This window comes from Mustela nigripes, chromosome 14 (assembly GCF_022355385.1).
Source record: "Mustela nigripes isolate SB6536 chromosome 14, MUSNIG.SB6536, whole genome shotgun sequence".
Lineage (NCBI taxonomy): Eukaryota > Metazoa > Chordata > Mammalia > Carnivora > Mustelidae > Mustela > Mustela nigripes.
In genome coordinates, this window is record NC_081570.1 from 43,236,801 (window position 1) to 43,263,646 (window position 26,846).

The following is a 26,846-nucleotide window of genomic DNA, read 5'->3' on the forward strand; positions in this document are numbered from 1 at the left end:
CATCACACCAGCCCAGCCTTTCCCCCGCCCCCCCCCCAGCCCCTTGCCAGCCCCGCGGTCCCACGGCGCCAGGTCGCCCCCAGCCCCCTCCCTCCTCCCAACCTCTCTCGGTCCCACCCTCTGTAGCTTTGTGCCTGCGGCGTCGAGCCGCTTCCCCCATCAGGCGCGCCGCGGGAGGTGGGAGCCGCCACCGAGAAGCTGCCGCTCGCAGCCCCGGGCAGGGGCACAGGTAGGTGGCGGCCGCGGGCTGGGCCGCTCACGCAGCCTGGGGCTGCGAGTGGGGGCCGGGGGCGGGGTGTGAGGGAGGGGCGGAGTGGGGGAGGGGAAGACCGGGAAGGACGAGGTTGGGGTGTGGTCTGGGTGAGATGTGAGGATGAGGATATAGGGATGTGGGAGATGGGTTCAAGGGTGGGGTCGGGGTGCTTCGTAGGGTAATTGGGGGCAAGGTGGGAGAAGGGAGCAGGGTTAGTTTGGGCAGGCTCGGGGAGGGGCATGCGTGGGAATTGAGGGAGATTGCAGTACTGGGGAAGGGGAAGACGGAGTGGGATTTGAGAAGTGTAAGAAGGAAAGGATCCAGGATCGGAATAAAAGGAGTGGGGTCTAGGGGGTAGGGAAGAAAAGTTGGGGCTGTGGGTTGTGAGGTTGGGCTTCGTGAGGCATGAAGAAAGGGGATTTTGAAGGTTATAGGCAGAAGACAAGAAAAGGGATGGGGAGATTGAAGTCCTAGGAGAGGGAATCCCAGAGACTGGGAGGAGGGGAAGAATACTTGAAGGACAGTGGAAGAATGCCTGGGGGTGGAACCGTGTAGGGAAGGAAGGAGAGGCAGCTGAAGGTGTGACAAGGAACCTCATTTCAGAAGGGCATTGGTAGGATAGGATTGGAAGGGCCTGAGGTGTGAGAGGTGGGGACAGGGATGCTGGGACTGGGTGGAGGGAGAGGAGTTAGGATTTGGGGTGTAGAGAGACTGGGTTTTATGTTAAAAATTCTAGAATTGGCAGGTAGAAGAACTGTAAGTGTCAGGATGTAGGAGAGATTGGCATGCTCCTGGAGCTGGGTATGGTGTGGCCCTCTGGAGCTCTGGGGGAGGAAAGGGTTTGGGTGAGAAGGCAGGTAAGGAAAGTGCACTCTGTAGGGAAAAAATGAGAGGGGTGGAAAAATTGGATAATGGTGGTGACACAGAACAACCAAGGCAAGATTGTTAGTTGGTTATTGGTGGTTTGGAACTTGTCTCTGTTCAAGTTTTTGCGTAGGAATTTTCTCAAGAGTACTGCATTTTCAAATAAACCAAGGGTGTCTGAAGCCTTGGGATGAAGGCCATGGCTTGACAGATGTTTTCCTGGTGTGTGGATGTGGGTAATTTCTGCCCTGGTAGAGGGAGGAAGGGAGGCCTCAGCGTAGCTCTGTCCTGGCTCTGTTCCTACCAGCTCTTTCCTCAGATGGCCACGGTTTTTTAATCTTCTCCCTGCCCTCCACCCCCAGCTTAAGCCAGTGAATGCCAAAGGGATCAAACAGGTGGGTGAGATTAATTTTTAACATCTTTTTTTAATCCTTAAGGCTGATGTCATATTTTTATTCTTGAGAGACAGCATCATGCAGTGGAAAGAGTCTGAGCTTTGGAGTAATACAGGCTTGAGATTGAATTCTGGCTCTGTCGCTAGTTCTGTTCCTTAAGTTACTTCGCTTCTCTGAGCCTTGTTAACCTGTTAAATGGCAATCCTGACCTAATAGGATTGTTGAGGGTTATGTGAGATCACTTGAGTACCTAGCACAATGCTTGGCAACTGGTAGGTACTTAATAAATGCTAGCTATCAGACCTAGTATCATTGTCGTCATCACTGTCATTACTATGATTTATCTTTAGGGGATTGTTCTTTTGCCTGCTAAAGTTAGGTGCTTTCTTTTTTCCTTCACGTTAGAGAGCCATAGACTCAGCTCACAATTTTGGTCCTGTCCCCTCTGCCTCTTATTCCCCCTCTCCAGTCCACATGATTGGCGGGGTCCTGCTTCTCGCTTGGTAAACTGGCTTCAAGACCTAGAAAGTTGTCATGTTTAGTTATCAGTTATTTTAGTTCAGAGGCTACAGAGTTCTGAGTTCTTAATGTGGTAAGGTTACATTTTATTCATTTGACAAAATTACGTGCTTTAAAATATAGTTAATGCAGATCTAAACTGGACATTCTTGAAGATACTAATTATTTTGATTTTCCAGTTTGTAGGGGATTTTTGCCATGGTGTAGAACAGGCCTTGTTGCCTGAGGACCCATTTTTAATAGACCACCATGTACAACAGCCAGGCATAAGCAAAGCCAAATATAGAAGTTGTATGTGGAATTCTCTTGCTTTTATGGTTCTTAACCTTGCAAGACTTAAACATTCATTTAATTCTTAGCTCATTTTATAGTATCTCACAAACTCTCAGGAAGCTTCTTATTGAGCGAATGCAAGATGCAGGAATTTAGTAGTAGAAATCAAAAGTTAACAGGATTCCCTGAACCAAGTACCTCAAGTACGTTCATTGAAGAGCCAGAGGAGCCTTGGGGCTTCTGGACAGAGACTGTGGATTTTACTCTTCAGGAAATACTGGATTTTTTTTCTTTTAATCATTTAGAAAGACAGTCAGCATTTTGCGAGTAATTTAGAAGTAAAAAATAACCAGAACTAGGCCTTTTTTGAAAGTGATCCCTGCAAAGAGAAGCTGCCAGGATTTGGGGCAGCCTGGGTTAGCATCCTTGCTCTGGTCCCTGGCTGCTTGTGCCCTCTGCTGGATGGAATCAAACTTTTCTGATTTATACCTGAAGTGGTCATTTATCCACTTGTCTGTTTGACTCCAAATTTTGTGGAACACACTGTTGGGGTGAGGGTTAGGAGTAATGTGGATGGGCAGACCCTGTTCCATTGTCAGGGAGCTTATGATGTGCCGATCCATTAGAATATGTTCTCCCCTTAGAATTTGCCTTTCCATTATTACAATCAAGTTATTGCTTTTTAGGGTCATGCCTGGTGACTAATTTCTGATTCACAGGTAGAGTAGGACTCCAGATGTGCAAATCTAGGGATAAAGACTGAGGGGATCTGCTTTATCTCCTCATCAAGATTAAAGTATGTGAAGTTGCAGGGGAGAGATGCTTACCTCTGCTGGAAGAAGAGCTTAGAATAAGTGAGGCATCGCCTTAGCAGCAGGCCCTGAATACTGGCAAGAGTATGGGTTATGAGAGCTGGCACTGTGACAGGAGTTTTTTGTCTGGGTTTTAGGTTTTTTTTCCCCTGGTAGTACCAGTAGCAGTATCCTGCCATCATTTGCTGTGCTTCTACCACCTGCAGAAGGGTCTGGCCAGTCGGGGAGGAGCCTGCAGCTGTTGCCTGGAAGAAGAGCTGGCTCCTAGCAACAGTATCAGCAGGCCCAGCAGCTCTGAGCACTGTGTCTGTCCCTTCGAGGTCTCACCCTTTCTCTCATTCAGTTCAGCACCTACCTTTTGAGGGATTACTCAGTACTAGGCACTGTGTTGAGCCTGGGAAAAAGAGATGAATCAAGTCAAATAAGTGCCTTACCTTCCAAGAGCTCACAGCTCTGGGAACATTAGCAAGTGAACATAGGACACAGGGCTAAGTGCTATATAGAGAAGAGACATGGGTGCCCTGGGAAAACCAGACAGGCGTGCACTGGTGCAGGGGTTAGTGAAGATTTCCCGGGAGAGAGATGATGGTTGAGCTGAGTTTTAATGATGAGTAAGGATTAGCTAGGTCAGGAAAGCTGAGAAGGATGTTCCAACCAAAGGGAGCAGAATGGGCAAAGACCAGTGAGACAAGAGAGCACACAGCCAACTTACTTGGGTGGTATGGCATGGCATAGGGCGAGAGAAGCTGATCAGGAAAGGGTGAGGCTGTCAGACTAGGCAGAGCCCTTCTTTCTGATGTGCTTTTACCCACATAATTATCCTCAGGAGAAACAGGGATCATACTGATGCCCACAAACAGGATCACTGTTTGATCTCCAAAGACTCAGCGTTTTTGATCACTGACTTGATTGTTTGCTGACACTTTTACGTGGCATCAGAGCTATAGCCCAGCCCTGCATTGATGGAGAAGCTGGGTTACTTCACTCTAAAAGTCAGAGTCTTTTAAAGATAATGGCAGCTATTTGACATATATAGAATTTTAACTCTCACCTCTCTTTAAATTGTTGTGGAAATGATAATCAAATGTTTCTGTTTAATATAGGAATTTCTCCTGTGGTTTTGAGATCTCACGGTTTCTCAGGAAAACAAAAATTTATTCCAATTAATGCTTGAGCACAAAATGTCACCCATAGGGTTGCATAAATGCCCACTGTTTTTGTGTTTTGCCTTATGTCAAAAGTGTCCTAAATAGAGCCTTAAGAGATATGATGTTTCCAATGGGTAGAATATTTTTTTTTTTGGTTAGCTCTTGTGATGGAGGTCTTTCTTTGTAGATCCAAAAAATCCTGTTGCTGGTGTTCCATGCAAGGCTTAGCAAATGAGTAAACTTTAGTTCCACAGATACCCACTCAGGGTCTGTTATATGCCAGAGCTAACTTAGGGAGTCTGGATGAATGAAACATGGTCCCTCTCCTCAAGGAACTCAAGCTGGTGGAACACAGGCCTGGGAATAAATCAGTAGCAGAACACTGAGACAACAAAGACGTGGAGGGTGCCAGGGTAGCAAGGAAATTACTAGTTTCTGGTCTTCATTCCTATGCATAGTTACATTTTTAATACAGTAGTAGTAAATTCTATATGTACTGTTTGTAACCTGCAAAACAATAAAAATTTTATGATTTGAATAACTGCCTAACATGCCATGGTATGGATGTATCATAACTTACTTAATAACACCCCTATTGTTGGTCATTTAGGTTGTTTCCAGTTGTTTTGTGATTATCAACTGTGCTGCCATGACTTTCCTTGTAGATGATTCTATGTGCTTCTGTAACTTCCCCAGGGTGAATTTTAGGAATGAGATTTGAGCTGCCTTTTGAAAGATGAGTGGGAGTGCACCAGATACAAAGAAAAGGGGGAAAGTAGGAGTCAGCATTTCAGGTAGAGGGAGTAGAAGCAGCCTGTAGGTGTCAGAGTTCACAGGCAGCTGGGAAGCTTTATTTCCCCAAACCAACCAAAGGGCCTTCCTGCTAGGCTTGTAAAGCTCTGGGCACAGCACAATGAAGTTACGTGTACAAATGGTGTGTTAATTGGATTTGCTTCCTCTGTGCCTTGCTCTTACAGTTGCAACCAAGGCAATGTCTTACTACCTCAACTCAGAAAACCACCTGGACCCAGGACCCATCTATGTACGAGAAAATGGTCAGCTGCACATGGTCAATCTGGCCTTGGATGGTGTCAGGAGTAGCCTGCAGAAGCCAAGGCCTTTCAGACTGTTTCCCAAAGGCTTCTCTGTGGAGCTTTGCATGAACAGAGAAGATGATACTGCACAGAAAGAGAAGACTGATCATTTCATCTTCACATATACCCGAGAGGGGAATCTTCGGTACTCTGCCAAATCTCTCTTCAGCCTTGTCCTGGGCTTTATCTCCGACAATGTTGATCACATTGATTCCCTTATTGGCTTTCCTGAGCAGATTGCTGAAAAGCTGTTCTCTGCTGCAGAAGCCAGACAGAAATTCACAGAGCCAGGTGCGGGGCTGAGGGCTTTACAGAAATTCACAGAGGCCTATGGAAGTCTGGTACTTTGCTCCCTATGTTTGCGAAACAGGTGGGTATTCTGATTAGGATGGTGAATATTTTATAGATGTGTTAATTCTGTCTATTTCTGGGGCTTCATGGGCATGGGGGCTTCCCCCATCAAATAGCACTTCAATTTAAAACTCCCAAATACAAAGTGGAGGCTATTTTGAGAAAAATCACTGTCTTTCTCCCTATCTACCCCGCAACCAGAAAACAGGTTTATTTTGAAACCATTTTGCCACTGCTTGATGGCCACCACTCCTCCTTTCAGTAAAAAAAAAAAAAAAAAAAAAAAAAAATTCTTCTACCAACTTTTCTAGTATGAGAAAATAGAAACGACAGGGTATCATCTGCCAAGTATCTTAGTATGCTCCTAGGGATGGGAAGATTAGTAACTAGAGTTCTGGACCCTGTTCCAATTTTCAAACTTCTAGATATTGAGCATTAGATAAAAGGTAACTTTAAAAGAGTTATTAAAATTTCAAGTATCCTAAAGTTTGGAAATTTTCAAATAAGGTCTGTTCACTTTAAAAATAGAAACTGCCAGTTATTTTACCTGGGTTTATTCAGGAATAAAAGAGAATTGCAATCTGGGACAATCAAGCTATGGCAAAACCACAGGCAAATCTGGGGGAACAAAGGAGACACATACTTTTTTAAGGAGGAAAGAAGGAAGCTGAGAAGGTTGTTACAAACTAAAAATCCTTTGGAGTAAACTAGGAGTTTGAAGGGTGGAGGCTTTTCATTGATGATACTATTGCTAGGCAGGATGAGGAAAGCATTTCTTCCTTTGTCTGGGAATAGTAGAGTAGTATTCATGTGAAAGGTCAAGTCCGTGTAAGGTCAAGTCAGGCTCTTCCTCGTGGGTCTAGGGCCTGAATGCTCCACCAGCAGAAACCTCACGACTCCCATTTTAGTGAGGCTTCCCCATGACATATTTTGACAGGTCTGAACACCAAAGTCTATTTTCTGACAGAGAAGATGTTTTCTCTTCTGACTTGCCTTTGCTTATGTACTTTTATTGATGTATTTAAAGTTTCTAGGGCACCTGGGTGGTTTAGTTGGTTGAGCATCCTAGACTCTTGTCCACAGCTCAGGTCTTGATCTTGGGCTCATGAGTTCAAGCCCCACTTTGGGCTCCACTTAAAAAATAAATAAAGTTTTTATTCCACCATAAAATGACTTTTAAAGCATCTACTAATTAAAAAAAAAACAACAAAACTCTAGGGTTGCCTGTGTGGCTGAGTAGGTTAAGCCTCTGACTCTTAATCTCACCTCCATTCTTAATCTCAGGGTTGTGAGTTCAGGCCCCATGTTGGGCTCTACTCTAGGCATGGAACCAATTAAAAAAGAAAAAAAAAAAAAACCTTTGAAAAATGTGGAAAATTTAAAAATAGAAACTGCCATGCAAAATAATTTAAACACCAAAGGTACAAAGTGAAACATAACCTCTCTCCCATTTTATCTCCTATTTCTCCAGAGGCAGCTACTGTTCATGATTTCTTTTACGTCATGTCAGAGATATCCTGTACATATACGTTCATCTATAGCTCTCCCCTTTGTTACACAAGTGGCCGCACACTGCTTACACTGTTACCCACCTTGCTTTCTTGATATATTTTAAAGATCATTTGCTGTCAATACCCGTAGATTTAAAAAATAACTGTAGTATGCCATGTGTGAACCTTTTTTGTGATTAGAAAGTGTGAAAGGTAGCTTACTATTAAGAAGTACCATCGGGACGCCTGGGTGGCTCAGTTGGTTAAGCAGCTGCCTTCGGCTCAGGTCATGATCCCAGCGTCCTGGGATCGAGTCCCACATCGGGCTCCTTGTTCCACGGGGAGCCTGCTTCTCCCTCTGACTCTGCCTTCCACTCTGTCTGCCTTGTGCTCGCTTTCGCTCGCGCTCTATCTCTGACAAATAAATAAATAAAATCTTTAAAAAAAAAAAAAAGAAGTGCCATCAAGAGGACCATTAAAGCAAGACTAAAAAAAAACAGCATGTAAGAGGAGAAAGTCATACCAGAAAGCATAAGCTAAACTCATATGGTTTAAAAAGCAAAAAAGAGGGGCACCTGTGTGGCTCAGTTAGTTAACCATCTGCCTTAGGCTCAGGTCCTGGTCTCAAGGTCCTGGTATTGTCCCCTGGGGCTACGCGCTCAGTGGTGGGTCCGCTTCTCCTTTTCCCTCTGACCCTCCCTCAACTCCTCTCTTTCAAAAAAGTCTTTGAAAAAAAAAAAGAAGCAATATTTATATAATTGGCTCAGAAATAATGGTTTCAGCCTAGTCCAAATATTATACTTTAAAAAGACAAGGGATCGGGGCGCCTGGGTGGCTCAGTGGGTTAAGCCGCTGCCTTCGGCTCAGGTCATGATCTCAGGGTCCTGGGATCGAGTCCCGCATCGGGCTCTCTGCTCAGCAGGGAGCCTGCTTCCTTCTCTCTCTCTCTCTGCCTGCCTCTCAGTGTACTTGTAATTTCTCTCTGTCAAATAAATAAATAAAATCTTTAAAAAAAAAAAAAAAAAAAAGACAAGGGATAAACACATGCAGATAGGGTCAGAGCTGTGGACTTGGGAGCTAAGCTGGCACCTTCTGAAAGCTCCATCTCTGTGCTGCTGCCAGTAGAAAAAAGATTTACGTTGCCCGAATGAAAAAGCTAAGCAGTATTTAAATATATAACACGTATATTTAAAATAACATTTTACTCTTTCATGTATTGTTTCAAGTTATTTATGTTCATTGTAGAAAAAATAGAACCATGAAAAGTAGAATTATGATAGATGTTTTAAAATTATAAAGGTAGTACATATTGGGAAATATATACAGCTGTAATTTTAAGAAATTTGTAATCCTACTATTCATGATAATCATTTCCAAATATATATCTTTATAATTTGGGAATATACTCTATGTACAACTTGTATTCTGTTTTCCCCATGTACCATTCTAGCTTAAGTATTTCTCCTGATAGTGAAAATGCTTCTTATTCATTTGTGATGCCTGTGTACCACTCCAGTAGTCAGATTGAAGGAGAATAGCACTTTCATTCATGTTTGACAAGTACGTAAATTAGTGATATTTCTGGAAAGCAGCTCAGCTACTACATGTATCAAGAGCCTTAAAAATACCCATACCATTTGATTGACCCATGAATTACATTCATTGGGAATCCTAATTTTTAATGTAATACACAAACATGGGAACAAATACTTTCATATAAGGGTGTTCATTACAACACTGTAACAGTGAAAACCTGAAAGCTGAATATTTAACAATAAGAATTGAATTTAAGCCAATTATGGTATTCATATGGTGAAATATTACATAGCTGTTGAGATAGTACTCAAAGATTAAAATGGTGTGAAATGTTCATATACGACACATTTAAAAGGATTTAAATTGCATGTACTATATGATCCAATTTTTTAAAAATCAGGAATTTTTATATGTGTTGTATATATAGAAGGAAAAAGAGAAATCTTTCAAAATGCAATCTAGATAGTGGGATTGCAGTTTAATTTTCTTTATAACTTTTCACATGTTCTTAATTTTTTCTATAAGGAACTTGTATTTTATAACTGGAAAGATAGAAGAAACATTTTTAATGTGATTGTGATCTTTTGATTCATACTTTATTGCAGCAATTCTAAACTTTGTTGTCTTGTTCAGATAGAAGATTAAGATTTTTGGGGTGCCTGGGTGGCTCAGCGGGTTAAGCCGCTGCCTTCCGCTCAGGTCATGAACTCGGAGTCCTGGGATCGAGCCCCACATCAGGCTCTCTGCTCAGCAGGGAGCCTGCTTCCTCCTCTCTCTCTGCCTGCCTCTCTGCCTGCTTGTGATCTCTCTCAATAAATCTCTCTCAAATAAATAAATAAAATCTTAAAAAAAAAAAAAAAAGATTTTCAATTGTAGGGGCGCCTGGCTGGCTCAGTCTGAAGAGCATGGGACTCTTGATCTTGGAGTCTTGAGTTCGAGCCCCACCCTGAGTATAGAGATTACTTAAAAATAAAATCTTTAAAAAAAAAAATTTCCACTCTGATCCCAAACTTCCCTCTCCTTTTGAATCTCCAGAGGGAAATAGGAAGAGGACAGGAGATTTGGGTTTGCTTTTATAATCCAAGGCTGATGCTGTACCAGCAAAGGTTTTACCATCATGAAAGGGTTCAGGTCAAAGGGAAGGAGAGTAAGAAAATTATTGAAAATAAGATAATTGGGGAGGTTTGGGCACTTACTGTGTAAGGACATGTCACAAAGCTGCTTGTCAGAAGGAGAAGGTAATATCTTTGCAACTGCGTTCTGACCCTATAAAAACTATTTCCTTCCTGTGTTGAAAGCCCAGTGATTTTTAATCCGACCAGTGGTACTGGGAGACCAGTATTTTCCCTTAAAATACCACTCTATGTAATGACGTGATTGTAATAACTACTATGAAATGAGGTTCTATAAGATGCCTGTACTTCTGGGATATTGTTTATAGTTTTCTTAGTAATCCTTAAGTAATTATTTGCCCCATTTTCAGCTAGAGAAATTGAGGATCAGAGAGGTTGAGTAACTTTTCACAGTCACACAATTAATTAGGGTTGTTACAATCCAGACTTAGGTGTATCTGACACTAAAATATGTCTGTGTTCTTTCTGTTGCTTCTCTATTACACTATTCTGAACTGGTTAAGGGATAAATTGGAAGAATAGCATTGAGCGAGACCCGAGAGCTTTGATCATGTCCTAGATAAGCATCTAGTAGTGTCTGTGGCTTTGCATGTTGGTTTCTCAGCCTTGATTTTTGTAGTTTGTTAATCACATTATACATTGTTATGTCCTTTGCAGATAACCCTTGTTTCAGAATTACTAAAAATCTTTTGGTTAATTGATCAAAGGTGGTGTGTTTTTTTTCCTCTGATTGCCAGTAATCCCCCAAATCCCCATTAACCCACTTCAACTCTGTGATTGGAAGATGGAAAACAGCAGCTTTATTTACAGTGCAATTAAAATACGTCTGAGTCAATAAGACTCAATTGTGTACCCAGCTGAGCTCTGTCACCAGGCAGCTTAGAGAGGGTATCAGTGCCCCATGCCATCTGTACATAGCAGCCAGGCCAACGATCAGCTTCAGTACATCTTATTTTGATTGGAGATAGGAAGAAAAGAGGTCTCACTTCCCTCTTGCCCTCACATTATTCCATCTCATTTTTGGCAATTATGATCCTACTAACAGAAGAGAGAAGTGAACACTTTTAAGTGTTAAATCCACAGATCCTAGCATACCATTTTGCTCTGGAAACTTCTAGACACCTATGAGGAAAGTCGATGAGAAAGGCATGCTCTTACCACAAGTCAGTTTTCCTTTCTCTTTGGATCCTCTCCTATTTCCTGTCACACCTAATCCCTTTTCATTTTTTTCTCACTGACATCATCTGAAAATCATCTGAAATAGATGAACAACTAGAAAGCAGGGCAGAGGCCCCAGCCTGGGCTGCGGAATGCCCTTTTGATCTCCCTTTCCTCTCCAGAGGCCTCCCTGATGCTTCCTGATAACAGTTTGCCAAGGTGCTCCAGTGTAATTAAATTGTTTGTGCTCACATGTTTGTCTTAACCATCTAGATGAGCTGGAGTCCTTGTAGTCTGTCATACTGCACGGACCTTCCGAGAAAAGTTAACAGGCGCAGTAGAGAGGGCAACTATTGAAACGTGTTTGAATAGAAATGGTAAAACACGATCTGCCAAGTATCTCTTGGTATATTCTTGGGGATGTGCAGAGATTAGAACCCAGAGTTCAGGCCCTATTCCAGTTTTCAAACCAGTAGTTACCAAGCCTAAGATAAAAGGCAACTTCAAGGGGTGCCTGGGTGGCTCAGTCAGTTAAGCATCTGCTTTTGGTTCAGGTCCTGATCCCAGATTCCTGGGATGGAGCCTCACTTCAGGCCCCCCACTCAGCAGGGGCTCTGCTTCTCCCTCTCCTCCTGCCCCCTCCCCCTGTACAAACGTGCTATCTCTTTCTTTCTTCTGCTCACTAAAATAAAATCTTTAAAAAAAGGAACTTCAAAAGAATGAATGATTATGTTTTTAAGAATCCCAAAGTTTGGAAATTTTCCCATTAGGTCCCAACACCAAGGTCTGTCTTCTGACAAAGCAGATGTATTTTCTCTTGTGTCTTGCCTTTGCTTGTGTATTTTTATTTAAAAGTTTTTCCTCCACCATCATGTAAAAAAGATTCACGGTATTCACTAATGAAAAAATTCAGCCTGTACCCACATAGAAATGGGTGAAGTCTGCTTATTTCATAGTTCCTTGTCCTGATGGAATGTTGACTATATCACAGAGCCACAAATGGTAATGTTTTAAAAGAAGGAAAAGAAAAGCTATTGATTGCTCTCCATGCCCCACAGATACCTGGTGATTTCAGAAAAGCTTGAGGAAATTAAGTCTTTCCGGGAGCTGACCTGCCTGGATCTTTCCTGTTGCAAGCTTGGAGATGAGCATGAACTTCTAGAACATCTCACCAATGAGGCACTGTCTAGGTATTGACCTGCCACCCCTTGTAGATGAATTGTTTTGTTTTTTTTAAAGGATGATACATGGGATCATCTTGAAGAATGCTGATTACTTTCCAATCCTGTGTTTATTTGCTACTTACTTTCTTTCCTAAAACATTTTCAATCTCCTCTACTGGGCACAAGCAATATAGATTGAACACTTTATAGGAAGGTAAGTCATTTGGTTCATCTTCTAAATAATCTTTATTTCAGCATGTAATAAATGAAACTACATGGGGTGAAAATGATTTTGCCCTTGGTCTGTCCAGTCCTAGTTTATTCTAACAAGAGATATTATACAGTTGTCTATAAGCATTCTTTTCAATGAACTATAGATTATTTCAAAAATAAACTATTAAAGAGTGCCTAATTCTTTTCAAGAGCCATAGTTTAAAGAAATCACCCAGTACCATTCACAAATAGTCCAGCTGATCTCCAGTTGCTCAGTCTGGCCAGCAGACAGGAGGCCAGACAGATTCTTCTGTGGTTTCATAAACAGCCGGAAGCATAACAGCATGACAAACTTGAGTCTAACCAGCTTCCTGGTGCCTGGCTCAGACAGCAACACCTACACACTGCTCCATACAAAGGTATTTTTGTGTGAGGTTTAGTAAAGTTTCAGATGTCTTATGTGTGGGACAGTGGAGGAAATTAATACACTAATTTCAGGTTAGCTGGATGGATTGGGCTATGGGTATACCCAAAAAACTAATCTGAAAATCTGGATTTATAAAGCCAGTCAATATTAGAGGATTGTTTGCTTTGCAAAAAGAATTCTCATAGGAGTTATTCAGTAGACTTTCCTGACATATTTAGAATGTTTCTGGTTTTCACATAGGATTTGTCGTGAATGCAGCTTTTGTATAAAACAAGGTATATTTATCCCCTTAATGAAGTCCCTGTTTACCTCATTTGACCATATACCCTTAGTGCCCTCTGCCATCTGAGATTAGTACTACATGACACTTTGATCCCTAAGTTAACCTGCACTTAGTAAACAGCGCCAAAGGGTTTATAACTCTGCTATATGCATTGGGTGTGAATAAAACAGGACGTAGAAGGTCCTTTTATTTTTAGGTGAAGTTTACGAAAGTCTGCTCTTGTACATAGGCTTTCTCAAACTCTAAGTGATTTACTTACGGACTTTGTTTCCCTAGTGTAACTCAACTCCACCTGAAGGATAATTGTTTATCTGATGCCGGTGTGCGGAAAATGACAGCACCAGTTCGAGTGATGAAAAGAGGCCTTGAAAATCTAACATTATTAGACTTATCTTGTAAGTTTCATTAGACATTATAGTTCTTAATGTTGGAAGAATGCCTTAGAAATCACCTAGTTCTTCCCTGTCATTTTAGAGGTGGTAAGATGGAGGGCGGTGACTTTCCTAGGTGCCACAGCCAGCTAGTGGCAGAGCAGGAGTAAAGCCATATGCTCTTGACTCCTGACCACACACCTTTCCCCGTATGCCTTGCCACATGCATTTGGGCCACTCACAGTGTGCAGACAGGGCAGCCTTTTATTCTAGTCATGGCATATATAAAGGACGTCTGGCTTACCTTTACTTACTCCCTGAGTTGCTGATTTATAGTGTCTGTCAGCTGGGTCTTTGAATCAATACTTGCTTGATGAAAATCTGGGTAAATTCACAGTTGTGATAACATACTCAGGATTAACTAGATGTTGACTTCAGTGGTGGAAAGTCAATAGAGATCATTTACAATTTAATTGAGCATCCATTTAGTATATGGCAGGATGGTGTGGTGTCAGAAGAAGGAAAGGAACAGGGTTTTAAGGTCAGACAACACTCCTTGCTCTGCTACTTTTTTTTTTTTAACAACTCTGTACCTTTGAACAAGTTATTTAACCTCTCTGAGCCTCAACTTCCGTAAAATGAAGATAGTAGTGAATGTCCAGCCTCCCTCCCAGGAGAGTGTATTTATCCAGCAAACATTTTTTTGAGCATCTGGAATGTGCCAGGCATTGTCTTCATGGCTTTGAGGACTCAGTGCTAACTACAGGACTCTCTGATTTGAGAAGGTAATATGTAAGAAAAATTTCTGAAATAGTGTAGGTTAGTAAGAGTAGTAATAGTCTCTGTGTCTAAATGCCTTTGAAAATCTTTTAAAACTGTCTTTACTTTGGAGATGAAATACCCACGAGCAAAGTCAGATAAACCATTTTAATACATGTTTATGTATGCAGTTTTCATAAGGCTCCAAATTAAACCCTTCGGAATAACTTCCTGGTTTATTTTTCTGCTAATCCCCACCTCCTAGAAAGTTAGAGCTTTATATAAAGGATCTTAAGGGTCATCTAGCATGGCTGTTCCACATTACAGACAGGATGAAGATAAGATCCTAACAGTAGTTAGCTCTGAAAAGTTTGCTCACTCAATACTTTATATTTTATCATTGTTTGGCCTTTTTTCTGAGCTCTACTGAATACTGTTATACAGCCTATGTTTTTGACATCTAGGTAACCCTGAGATCACAGATGCGGGAATTGGATACCTCTTCTCTTTTAGAAAACTAAACTGCTTAGATATTTCTGGGACAGGGCTCAAGGTAAGACATTTGTTCCCTTCTCTTATTTCTCCAGATTCACAATTAGATATATTTGGCTCCTGCTAATTGGTGCTTAGAAAGGACTGGTATTTGTGATGGTGTTTATTTCCTACTGAAAGCAAGCAAGAATTGACCAGACATGTGTGCCTTCTTGTTCTTTCCCTCATAGGACATCAAAGCTGTCAAACACAAGCTCCAGACCCACATAGGCCTTGTCCACTCCAAAGTGCCTTTGAAGGAATTTGATCACAGTAACTGTAAGACAGAGGGCTGGGCTGACCAGGTACTTGCAGTTTTTCTCTCTCACAATTATATGGCTTCTCGTTTTAAGTCACCAACTGCCTTAGTCAACACTTTGAACAAACATTAATCTTCTGCGTAGTCTGACTGAATTATCATCTTCACATCAAATCATAGGCACTGATGGCCCTTACCTGACCCAGCTACGGAAGGCAGGGTGTCATATGCCAGTCCTTAGACCTCGTGCTCTGATCTCTAGGTCAGGCCTCATCCTTATTCACCCTAGGAGAAAATGTCGTCTTATAAACGACTCAGAAAATTAGCAAATTCTGGCTTGCTTTGCAGAAAAACAGTATGTCCAGCTGCAGAAGGACACATTCTCTTAGCAGCTTGTAGATGCTGGAAAGAGAATAAGGCACGCTGAGAACAGTTCAAATCTGACTCTCCTCCTTAGTTTGGACAAATTTCTTAGAGCTTTAGTGAGGAAATGTCTTTGTGTGTATATGTGTGTGTGTGTCTTCTCACTGTGCGAACCCTCCCATTTTCAACTTTTTGGCTGACTTTCCTTTGATTCTCCCTTGTCTTCTTGGTGGTGTTCTTCAACTTAGTAAAGTAGAGACCTAAGGAGGAAGTCAGAAGGTAACCAAGTCTTAGGGCACCAGTAGATGGTGGCTTGCCTGGGGCTGGTGTCTTTTTCTTCAGACACTTTAATGTTTCTAGAAGACCCAGCAAACTGTTTTGTTTTGGGTTCCTCCCTGGTCCTACTCTAATGTGTGATGGTGAACCTATCCGAGTGCCTAATTGTAGCATCACCTCCATATAAGTAATGAAGAAGGGGGGACTCAGGATTTCAGGAGCACTGTGATGTTTGTCCACACGATGCATACTGAAATCATTATGACAGTTTGTAGCATCAGATGAATCCTGCATGTATGCAGTAGAGTTCAAGCTGGTATGGGCGGACATACGAAGGCTTGATGAAGTTCGATAGCAAGGGCATAGTAGAATGAATATAGGCTATGGAGTTTAGGAGACGAGGGTTTGGGATCCTGACTAAGCAACCCAATAGCTGTATCACTTAAGGTAAGTTGGAGTTACTGTTTCTTCATCTAGAAAATGCAGAAAACAGGACCTCTCTTACAGAGCTTAGTAAGGATGAAGTAAAACACCTAGCTGGCATTTAACCTGGCCTGAACGTACAGGCGTACCATGGAGATACTGTGGGTCTGGTTCCAGACCACCTTGATGAAGCGAATATTGTATTAAAGCAAACATTGCTGGGTGCATGGGTGGCTCAGTCAGTTAAGTGACTGGCTCTTTATTTGGGCTCAGGTTATGATCTCAGGGTCTTGTAATTGAGCCCTACATTGGACTTGGAGCACGGGAGGGAATCAGTGCTTGAAATTCTCTCCTTCTCCCTCTGCCCCTCCCCACCACACCCTCTCTCTTTCTCTCAAATAAATAAATCTTTTTAAGAAGTACAAATACTGCAATAAAGCAAGTCAAGTGAGTTTTTTGGTTCCCCAGTGCACATAAAGTATTTGTGTACCTCTAGTCTGTTAAGTGTATAATATCATGTTTAAAAAAATAAGGTGCTCACATTAATTAAAAATATTTTATTGCTAAAAAATGTTAGCCATCCCCTGAGTTTTCAGTGAGTTATCTCTAATGACTATAACACATACAATAATAATGAAGAAATCAGAAGTGGTAGGAGCATTACCAAAATCGGACAGAGACATGCAGTGAACAGCTGCTATTGAGAAAATGATACCAGTAGACTCGCTTCACACAGGGTCACCACCAACCTTCCATGTGTGGAACACGCAGTATCTGCTTCAGCCTAGGTCCGAGGTGTGCCTGTAAGATGATGAGGCTCCTTCCCACACACAGCTTCTGTTCATACACCCCGCTCGGGCCCCTGGAGCGTGGCCTCAGCGTTTTCCCCGTTTCTTGCTGATCCCTTGTTGAAATGTTTCAGGCTGACTCCAGTCTCCTCCTGCCCTGCTCTCTGCAGGTGACAGGAAATTAGGGCCAACTAATAGCAGTCCCCTTACTTCCCTGTCTCTGTCTCAGAATGTCTCCGTTTCTTCAACCATACCCTACCTCCCTCCTGTCCGAAGGCAGGTGTGCCACCGGCTTCCAGGGATGAGCCCTTGCATGTTGGTGGGTTCCAGTCTCTGGGGTCTCCCTCTACTCCCCCGCCTGTCCGTCTTCAGTCTCATACTGTTGGCTACTTGCTTTCTGTGTATAAATGTGACTTACCCTTTTTCTAACGTGTTCTTCATCCCCCAGTGCAGCTGTGAAGTGGTTTCTACGATCTTGCCCACTTTCTCACCGCCCGCCCGGTTCTTAATCCCTTGTAACCTAGGTCTGGCCTCCACTGCTCTTTGGCGGGTGTTTTCTTGCAGGTGGCGTGTGATCTCATTCTCCATCTCTCCTGGGCTTTTCTGCACTGCTGGTATGAACACGCCCGCCTTACGCTTCCCTCTCCTGGCTTTTCTCCTCACTCCCCTCTCACTTCTCCCTCTGGCTCCTGCTGATTCCCCTCTCCTCCTCTGTCTTCTCTCACTCTCCTGGTGATCGGAACTGTTCTTACAGCCTTAGCCTTCCCTGTGGGAAGATTTTACCCTCTCTGACACATCGAACCTGTTCCTAAATACTGTCCATAAATCTCTACTGGGAACCCCAGACTCAGTGTGTCCAGAACCAAGCTTATTTTCCTCTTCCTTCTCCCCAAGCAGCTCTTCCTATTGACATTCCTGTTTCTGTCAGTGGAAGGACTGTTTTCTGTATTGCCTGCTGAGTCACCAGGTTTGGTTTATGCTGGTGTTCTCTAAGATCCGACCTGTTCCCCATAGGGAAGTATTGTAGAAGGGATGACACCTAGTGTTTACTGGGTGCTTTCTGTGTGCCAGCCACTGCTAACCTCATCATTTAGTCCTCAAAGCAGCCCTGGGTGGCTGTGTCCTATTGTTAATACTATTTTACAGATGAAAATACTGAGCCTAAAATATTAAATCACTTGCCAAGGATACCCTGGCTAGTAGACAATGGCGCTAAACTTGGAACTATATTCTACATTCTTACATTACATTCTTGCATTACATTGTCCTGTCTGTGTCCTGAAGTGTTTTCTTTGGCTTTCTTTATGATCATTTTATTGCATACTATGATGAGAAATAGTAAGTTAAAAGTCATTGTTACTTGTGGTATATGTGAAATAATCACTTTATTTATGCATAGTTTATACTCAGCCAAATTTCCCAAAGAATTTGTAGTAGTTTACCGTGAAAATAGATTTGTAACAGTTTTGGAAAATGGAAACCTAGCATGGGATGTCATGAGAACATGGAAACATGGGCATTTTACACACATACAAGAGTTTGAATTATATTTGATATATTTTAAGGCATGAAAGTGAGTCTAGGGATGTGTGAAAATTATTTAATTTAAGGCTTTACACTTCTTTTTGGCTTGCAATGGAGATGAAAATAGATGGGGAATCAGCTTGACAGATTTTTCCCGAGTCCTGCAGATCCATATGTCCAGCGTGATTGTTCTGATCAACTCTTGCATTAAAACAGAAAATCCGGTCTTGACTTAGTTACTCTTACCACCACCTGTCATCTGAAGTGAGATTACAAGGCTTTGTGTTTATGGAAGGGAGCTGGGGGAACAAGGAAAGCTAGAAATTAAAAGCTTGAGATATTGTTCAGATTCAAATCTTTCCAAATATGTTTTAGATTGTTCTGCAGTGGGAACGTGTGACTTCAGAAGCTGTGAAGCCACGAGAAACCGGGGAGCCTCGAACCGCAGCTCAGCACTTCTGTGAGAAATTCCCTTTTCTTTGGAATTTTTGCTGTTAGGTTATTTGCACCCTTAAAGCAGTCAGCCCTTTTCACCCAGTGGGCAAAGTAATTATGATCGTATGGACTTAAACAAATCATCAGGACTTCTATTCTCTCACCATGCTACGGTGTCAGTTCCCACTTGGCTTTGAGCACCACCACCAGGAACATAGTTAAATGTCTGTGTATCCCATCTTTGTGGCGGCACAAAAGTAGATCGAGTACAGAACATTAAAAAAGGAATTAAGTCTAGCCAAAAGATGGAAGCATCCCAGGTGTCCATCAAAAGATGGATAGGGGCGCTGGCTCAGTCAGGGGAGACTGCCACTCTTGATCTCGGGGTTGTGATTTTGAATCCTGTATTGGGTATAGAGGTTAATTAAAAATAAAACCCTTAAAAAATTAAAAAATATATGGATGGGTAAACAACATGAGGTATTTCCATATAGTAGAATATTTAGCCTTAAGAAGGAAGGAAATTTGGGGGCATCTGGGTGGCTCTGTTGAGCTTCTGCCTTTGGCTGAGGTCATGATCCTGGGATCCTGGGATCTAGCCCCATGTCAGGGTCCCTACTCAGCAGGGAGCCTGCTTCTCCCTCTCCCTCTGCCCCTCCCCCACTCATGCTCACTCTTCCTCACTCTCTCTCTCCCTCTCTTTCTCAAATCTTTAAAAAAAAGAGAAGGAAATTTTGACATAGTGTTATAACGTGGATGAAATTTGAAGAAATTATGCTAAGTGAAATATAAGCGAAAGAGAAACATGTTTTGTGATTCTTATTGTAAGTTGTTCCTAAAATAGTGAAGTTTGTAAAGACAAAATAGAATGGTGGCTATCAGGGGCTGGGGGGAGAGGAAAGGGAATCACCCTTTAGCAAATACAATGTTTCCATTTTGCACTAAGTGAAAGTTCTGGAGAAAGATGGTGATGATTGCACAACAGTGTGAATGTACACAGTGCCACAGAGCTATACACTTAAAAACCATTCAAGTGGTAAATTTATGTATATTTTACCAAAACTTTTTGAAAGGAGTCAAGCAATAAAATCAAAATGAAGGAAAAGTAAAGGTAACAAAATAAGAATTCAGGGCCTACCAAAAGCTATAGAATAAATTGGTATCATTTGTTAGGGTTGTGCCCCAAATGTGGCTCTTGTTTAGAAGACAAAGTCCGTATTTTGAATAATAATAGATTTAAGATTTTCTGAGCTTTAATTGTGTGCTGAGCACTTCATATGTTCTATCATTTATCTTCACATCACGCTTATGAAATTAGTTTTATAACCTTACAAAGATGAGAAGAGTAAATCTCAGAGCAGTTACTTGCCCAAGGTGACTTTTCCAAGAGAAAGCAGACCTGGGATTTGAATCTAGATCTGTCGTCCTCCTGTGTGAGTGTGTGCCTCCAGCCTACACTAGTGCGCAGGCCAGGGTCACTAAATAGGGCCTTCAGAAGACAATAAAATGAATCCAAGTCTCTCCCTATTTGTCATCTTCCTTGGATCATCTTTCTGGACTTGGGCAGGCCTTCACACCCCAGCATGGTCAACTTATTGCTGCTCCCTTCTGTCACTCCTGCAGATGGCAAGCGGGCTCGGACAGAAGCCCCTGTGAAGTGTCCCCTGGCAGACACCCCCGTGAACTCTTCTGAGAAACTCCAGTTCTATAAAGAGAAAGCCCCAGACTGCCATGCACCATTGTTAAAGCGGGAAGCTGTCTCGAGCCAGGAGTCAAAGAAGAGCAAGAAGAGAGCTTTTGAAGAGCCAGAGAAGGACCAGAGCAACTCTTCGCAGTCTTCAAAGCAGAAATACGTGTGTCTTGCTGTGGAAGACTGGGACTTGTTAAATTCCTACTGATTGGTAGATAGGAGTTGACCTCTTTCCCCCGACTCTAATGTATGAGGAAAGGGGGCTGATGGTGTTTTCCCTTTTGTTTGACTTTACCTATGGTATTAGCATAGCAAGCGGATATTTCTACTTTTGTGGTGGGGGAAGGGAATGCTATGGAAGTATGTAATAATTTCTAATGTATATTTTCAATACATAGTAATTTTTTCAAATAAACGTTTTTGCTGTCCTTAAGTTCTGCTTGTGAAATACAGACTAGAGCCACAGGAAATAACACTCTGGTGATTTGGGAGAGAAGGCATGTGAATTAACAAGGCAGCTGAGCATGATTTGTTACTATAAGGTGGCCCAGCTAAGAAGGGGTGTGTGTGTGTGTGTGTGTGTGTGTGTGTACACACGCGCACCAGTGTATGGCTACCATCATTCAATATCTCCTTTGTGCCACACCCTGTCCTCACAACAGCAATGGAAGATAGGTTTTAGCCCCACTTTAGAGTTCAGAAAAGTCAGCCTCAAAGAGCACCTGGGTGGCTCAGTCAGTTAAGTGTCGACTCTTGACTTCAGCTCAGGTCATGATCTCAGGGTTGTGAGATCGAGCCCTTTGTAAGACTCTACGCTCCATGCTCAGTGGGCTAACTGCTTGAGGATTCTCTCTCCCTCTCCCTGTGCTCCTCCCTCCACTTGCGTTCTTCCTCTCTCTCTCAAATAAATAAATATTTTCTTAAAAAGGAAATAAAGAAAGAAAAGAAAACTCAGCCTCACATTAAGGGAGTTAATGAAGGTCACAGAGCTCATAAGTGATAGAACCAGAATTCATACTCTATTCTGTCCTAAAGCCCACTCTTACATTGCCTTCTTAAATAACAGCTACCGTTTATTAAAATCCCAACTATTAAGTCCATGAAGTAAACCACCAAGAATCTTCACACAGTCCTGCCAAGTCAGGGTTATCACCTCTATCTGACAGAAAAGGAACCGGAGACCAATAACTTGGCCTGAGATCAGTGCTTAAGTTCTGTCGTGCATGTAAATTACTTGGGGCTCATGTTAAGATGCAGATTCTGGTCAGTAGATCTGGAGTAGGGCCCAAGAGTCAACATGTCTAACAAGTTTCCAGAAGATATTAGTGCTTCTAATTTGTGGACCACTTTGGATAGCAAGGCTCAAGATCTTCCCTATCCCATACAGGAGCCCCTAGTGATATGTGGCCGTCAAGCACTTGAACTGGGCTAGTCCAAGTTGAGATGTGCCATAGAATACACACTGGGTATCCTATCAAAGCACAAACAAGTGTGAACAAAAAAAATCTCCCATTTTTAAAGTATTGATTGCATGTTAGAATGGTAATTTGGGGGTTAAAATACGCATTTCCCCTGTTTTTGTGTCTGATGTGACTACTACAAAGTTTACATGTCTTATATTTATGATACGCTTTATATTCCTACCAGACAGTGTCACTGCAGACCGTCCTCCATCCTCACAGTGAGCTTAAAGCAAGACTTAACTGGTGAGTACAAGGAAGGCAGTGGATACCTTGAGGAATTAACACATTGGCATGACATACATCAGTGTGACAGGTTTGACATTTGGAAATGCTCTACGGTTCAACCAGGATTGTAGTATAGGGGTGGATCTTGAGTCTGATACATGTTTTGTTTGCTAGGCAAGCTGCTCTGTCCATAAAGGCCTGTTGTCCCGGATCATGAAAAGTTCTGATTCTAAAATTTGTGAAACGGAAAAAGCAGATTAGATGCAGATTGCTTTTTTTTTTTTTTTGGTAGAAGTAGAGTTTTGAAATGTCTTTTGGGTGGACATTAACACACCTTGCCAAATTCCAAGTGCAAATACACAGCCTTCCTTGTCAAACTTCGCATATGTCATTGGTCCAACTGGAGTCTAATTTGCTGGTCACCTCAGTCCTCCCACCTCTATTGTTGCCGTAAGGTGACACTGTCAGAGAGGGGTGTCTGAAATGGCTCGTAAAACAGCTCCCTGCTCTCATTGTTTTGGAGGGCAAATCTTCAAAGCCACTTCTGATTACCTTTGCTTTCATAAACACAGTGTACTTTTGAAGTGGACATTTCACTTTCTTTCATCCTTTTTTTCTTTCAAGGTTCTTGTTTTCCTCTGCTGATGATGCCTTTAAACAGATTATTTCTTGTTCGATCTCAACAATTTGTTGTAGTCATTCACACGGAGTTATGAAAGTCTAGGCTCTGTCTAAATGATTGAAACAAAGGACCAAGGCCAAGAATTTATGACCAGCATAAAATAGATGGGGTAATTTGCGTGTGTGTTTAGCTCACCTGCAAGAATTAGCTATTTTTAAATTAGAGTTTCTTGTTCCTTCTTCGAATTCACTTACTCATTCTTCATGAACTTTAGACAAGTGAGTTAATTCTGCTAAGCTTCAATTTACCACTTTAATACTAAGCCATTTACCTACTGGTGCTTGTAAGAATGAATAAATCAGTATTCTCAAAAGTAAGGTCCTTGGACCCCTGCCCCAGCATCTCAGGGCACAGTGAAGGGGTGGGGGGGGGTGAGTATTCCTGTGTTTCAATTGTATTTGCTGAATCAAAAATTTTTAGTTGATTGGAAGTGTATAAAAATCTAACACGAGGCCACCTTTTCTTCTCACTCATATTTGTAAAATGCTGAGTACTCATTTATCCACTTGGAAAGCTATCTGTTGAGCATTTAACAGTGCCTGGTGCTGGCAGACACGAGACGGTGCTTGCTTTCAAGGAGCTTACGTTCAAAAAGGGCAAGGAGACCAAAAGGACAGTGTGTCAATAAGCTAAGTCCAGGTGGAAATCAGTACTTTAAAGAAAGTGGAGGGTCATGGGGAGGGTTAGTTTAGACTTTAATTTACAGGATTATAAGAGACCTCTCAGGATGTGACAGTTGAGCTGAGAGGTATGAGGAGTTAATCATGCAAAGGTCTGGGTGAAGGGGGTCTTGGTAAAAAAGAACAAGTGCAGAAGTCTCCAGTGGTACGTGCTGACTGACACACTCTGGGGACAGAAGAAGAAAAAGAATAAAGGCCAGATGACTAGTGCTTGGTGAGTAAGGACTAAGTAAGTAAGACAAGTTTAGGAGAGGCAAGTGGCAGATCACCTAGGCCTTGAGGGTCGTGGAATTTGAATTTTTATTGCAGTGTAACAGGAAGCCACCAATGAAGCCTAAAACACATGTCATCTGAGATATTATACGTAATATAGATAAAAGATGTATTTATTTATTTGAGAGAGAGAGAGAGAGCATGTGTAGTGGGGAGAAGCAAAAGGGGAGGGAGAGAGAAACTCAAGCAGACTCCCAGCTGACCGTGGAGCCAGATGTGGGAGCTCCACGCAGGGCTCGATGCTGTGGCCCTCAGATCATGACCTGAGCCAAAACCAAGAGTTGGACACTTGACCAACTGAGCCACCCAAGTGCCCCTGATTTGTATTTTGAGTAAGTAACCCTTGCTGCTTGGTGGGCCCCATAGGTGGAGCCTGGATCATGGCAGGGACACCATGGGAACAGGGAGTCCCATGGGAACCATGACAGAAGTCTGGGTGAGAGATGATGGCAGCCACAAAGTGGTCAGTAACAGTGAAGATGGGAAGAGCTGGATTCGGGGGCTCTTTTGGAGGGGGAGCTGATCATGTTGTTGAAGTTGGTGTCAGGAAAGAAAGGAACAGAAAGAATAAAATCAAAACTGACTCATTCCTTAAGGTATTGCCTGAATGGAGTGAGTCCTGGTGCCATTTACTAAGACTGGACAACGCAGGAGAGGAACAGGTTTGGGGTGGGTGGGAATCAAGAGTTCTGTCACAGGTGGGCAACCAGTGGCTCAGGGCATATGCAGGTAGGCAGGCACCTGGGCAGAAGTCTAGCTTAAGGGATAAGTCAAGTTGGGGTTCAATACTGTAGAGCTGACAGAGCCCATGACTGCCCAAGAGCACCCAGAATGAGTATAGACAGAATTAGGAAGAGGGCTGAGACTTGGTATGGGGCCTTTCCCACACTTAAGATCGAGGAGAAGACAAATGGGTGTTGAGGTCAGGCTAAAACCAGGAGAATGTATAATGGAAGCCTAGAGTGGGAATGTTTAGACAAGAAGGGGGTAGTCCACTACAATAATGCTCTGAGAGTTCAGGTTGGATGAGAACAGATAATTCGGCAAGCTGAAGGTTGTTTGTGGCCTTTATTGGGTTGAGGGGAGAGGTCAGTGTTAAAAAGCCAAATAGAATAGATTAAAGAGAATGGGAGGTAAGGAAACAGAGATAAGGACCACACAAATTCAAGAAGTTATTTTGAAGAAATTTTCCCCTCTGCCGCTCAGTAAAGGTGTATAAGTTCCAAATTTCTATGGTAACTGAGATCTTGGAGTCAAAGAAGTGTTTCTTTCATCATTTTTGATTCAAGCGTATATAAAGGAAAGAGTAGAACAAACTCCTGTGTACCCATTATCCATTGTGGTAGTCTGAATGACTACCACATTGAATGACAGTCTGAATGACATTCCCAAAAATGTCCAGATCATAATCCCTAGAACCTGCGAATACATAACAAGGACTTTGCAGGTGGGATTAAATGAAAGAACCTGAGTGAGGGAGATGATTCTGGAGCACCGAGGGGACCTCATGTAATCACAAGGATCCTTCTAAGAGGGAGGCAGGAGGCTCATGGAAGCAAGAGATTGGAGTGATACAGGGAAGGGACCACAAGCAAAAGAATACAGGTGGCCTCTGAAACAGGCAGGGAAACAAGTCTCCCCTGCAGCCTCAGGCAAAGGAAAAATAGAAGAGAATGAGAAAGCACGAAAAGTGTTAAAAAAAAAAAAAAAGGGCAAGCAATTAGCTTTCCCAGCCCTGTAAGTGCTTGGGACACCAGGCTTGCAGAATTAGCTTGCAAGTTTTCCCCTGGTCTAATCCTGTAAGTAAACAAAGATAACACCAAAGCAAAATAAACAGAACAAGTTACCAGAAGGCCTTGCTTTCTTTCTAGTCCTTCCCCTGATAGTCTTTTTGTACCTTTGGTCTGGAATAACCCTAAGGCTTAGCTTTGGAAAAGGTTTTATAAGAGAATATTCTGGCAACATTAAATGCTACATGCTTTCTGGCAAATAAAGAGCTGTGACCACCTTTTCTGGCCATCTTTACCATGCATTTTTCATCATCTTTACTTTTCAAAATTTATCTTAAATCCCAAGTTCGTAATTCTTAATACACCAGGTGTTGAGCTCTGGCTATACCCGTACTCTCTCGGCTGGAGAGGAATAATTACATTCTGGAATTCCTAACCTGTCCTCACCAGGCTGATTTGGACATCCAGCCATCCTGGCCTTACTCTGAGTTTCCATAGCGTAATTTCCCCCTCTGCCGCTGCTTCGGCCTCTCATTCCTGGCAGCCTTCTCTCTTTCAGCTGTCACAGATGGCTCTCCTGGCAGTGAGGAATCAGCTCTAGGTGAGGAGTCAGAAAACCCAGTCTCCAGTCAAATCCCTTCCTCTCTCTGGGCCTTCCTGTCCTCATCTGTAAGAAGAATACAATAACAAATTTGCTTAATAGGATTATTCTGGGGATTAAATCATATAGTGTGAGTGAAAGTGCTTTAAACTAGAAAGACTAATCCAAATGTTATCTAATTGCCATGGTTTCTAGAATCCTAGACCATTATTACAGCTCTTTATTTTACAGATGGGGAAGCTGAAACTCCGAGGGAAGTTTATTCATTATGGGTGGTAAATTTTATGTGTCCTGCTGGCTAAGCTATGGTGCCCAGGGGTTTGGTCAAAAGCCAGTCTAGGTGTTGCTGTGAAAATATTTTATAAATGTGAGTAATAGTTAAACAAGTAGGTTTTAAATAAAACAGTTTACTCTGGGGCACCTGGGTGGCTCAGTGGGTTAAAGCCTCTCCCTTCGGCTCAGGTCCTGATCTCAGGGTTTTGGGATCAAGGCCCACATCTGGCTCTCTGCTCAGCAGGGAGCCTGCTTCCACCTTTCTCTCTCTGCCGGCCTCTCTGCCTACTTGTGATCTCTCTATGTCAAATAAATAAATAACATCTTTAAAAAAAAAAAAACAAAAGATTACTCTGCATGATGTGGACAAGCCTCATCTAATTAGTTG

General features: G+C 42.4%; 2 protein-coding genes across 3 annotated transcripts in view; one reads left to right on the top strand and one right to left on the bottom strand.

The window, feature by feature from the left end:
* The window catches only part of IFT25 (intraflagellar transport 25), a 33,702-nt gene extending 33,495 nt beyond the window's left edge, over positions 1-207 (bottom strand). The window contains exon 1 of the mRNA XM_059374820.1: positions 118-207. The gene's annotated coding sequence lies outside the window, so the exon portion shown is untranslated. The remainder of the gene's footprint in view (positions 1-117) is intronic.
* Positions 144-20,964, top strand: LRRC42 (leucine rich repeat containing 42). 2 transcript variants are annotated; one of them, XM_059374819.1, is made up of 9 exons: positions 144-229; positions 1,425-1,512; positions 5,242-5,728; positions 12,085-12,216; positions 13,389-13,507; positions 14,707-14,795; positions 14,965-15,078; positions 18,782-18,866; positions 20,465-20,964. In XM_059374819.1, the coding sequence occupies exons 3-9, from the start codon at positions 5,256-5,258 to the stop codon at positions 20,737-20,739; spliced, it is 1,287 nt and encodes a 428-aa protein (XP_059230802.1). In that variant the 5' UTR covers positions 144-229; positions 1,425-1,512; positions 5,242-5,255; the 3' UTR covers positions 20,740-20,964. The 2 variants fall into 2 exon arrangements, with proteins under 2 accessions (XP_059230802.1, XP_059230800.1); XM_059374817.1 differs by lacking the exon at positions 1,425-1,512 and having other exon boundaries at positions 145-229.
* The last annotated feature ends 5,882 nt before the right edge of the window (positions 20,965-26,846 follow it).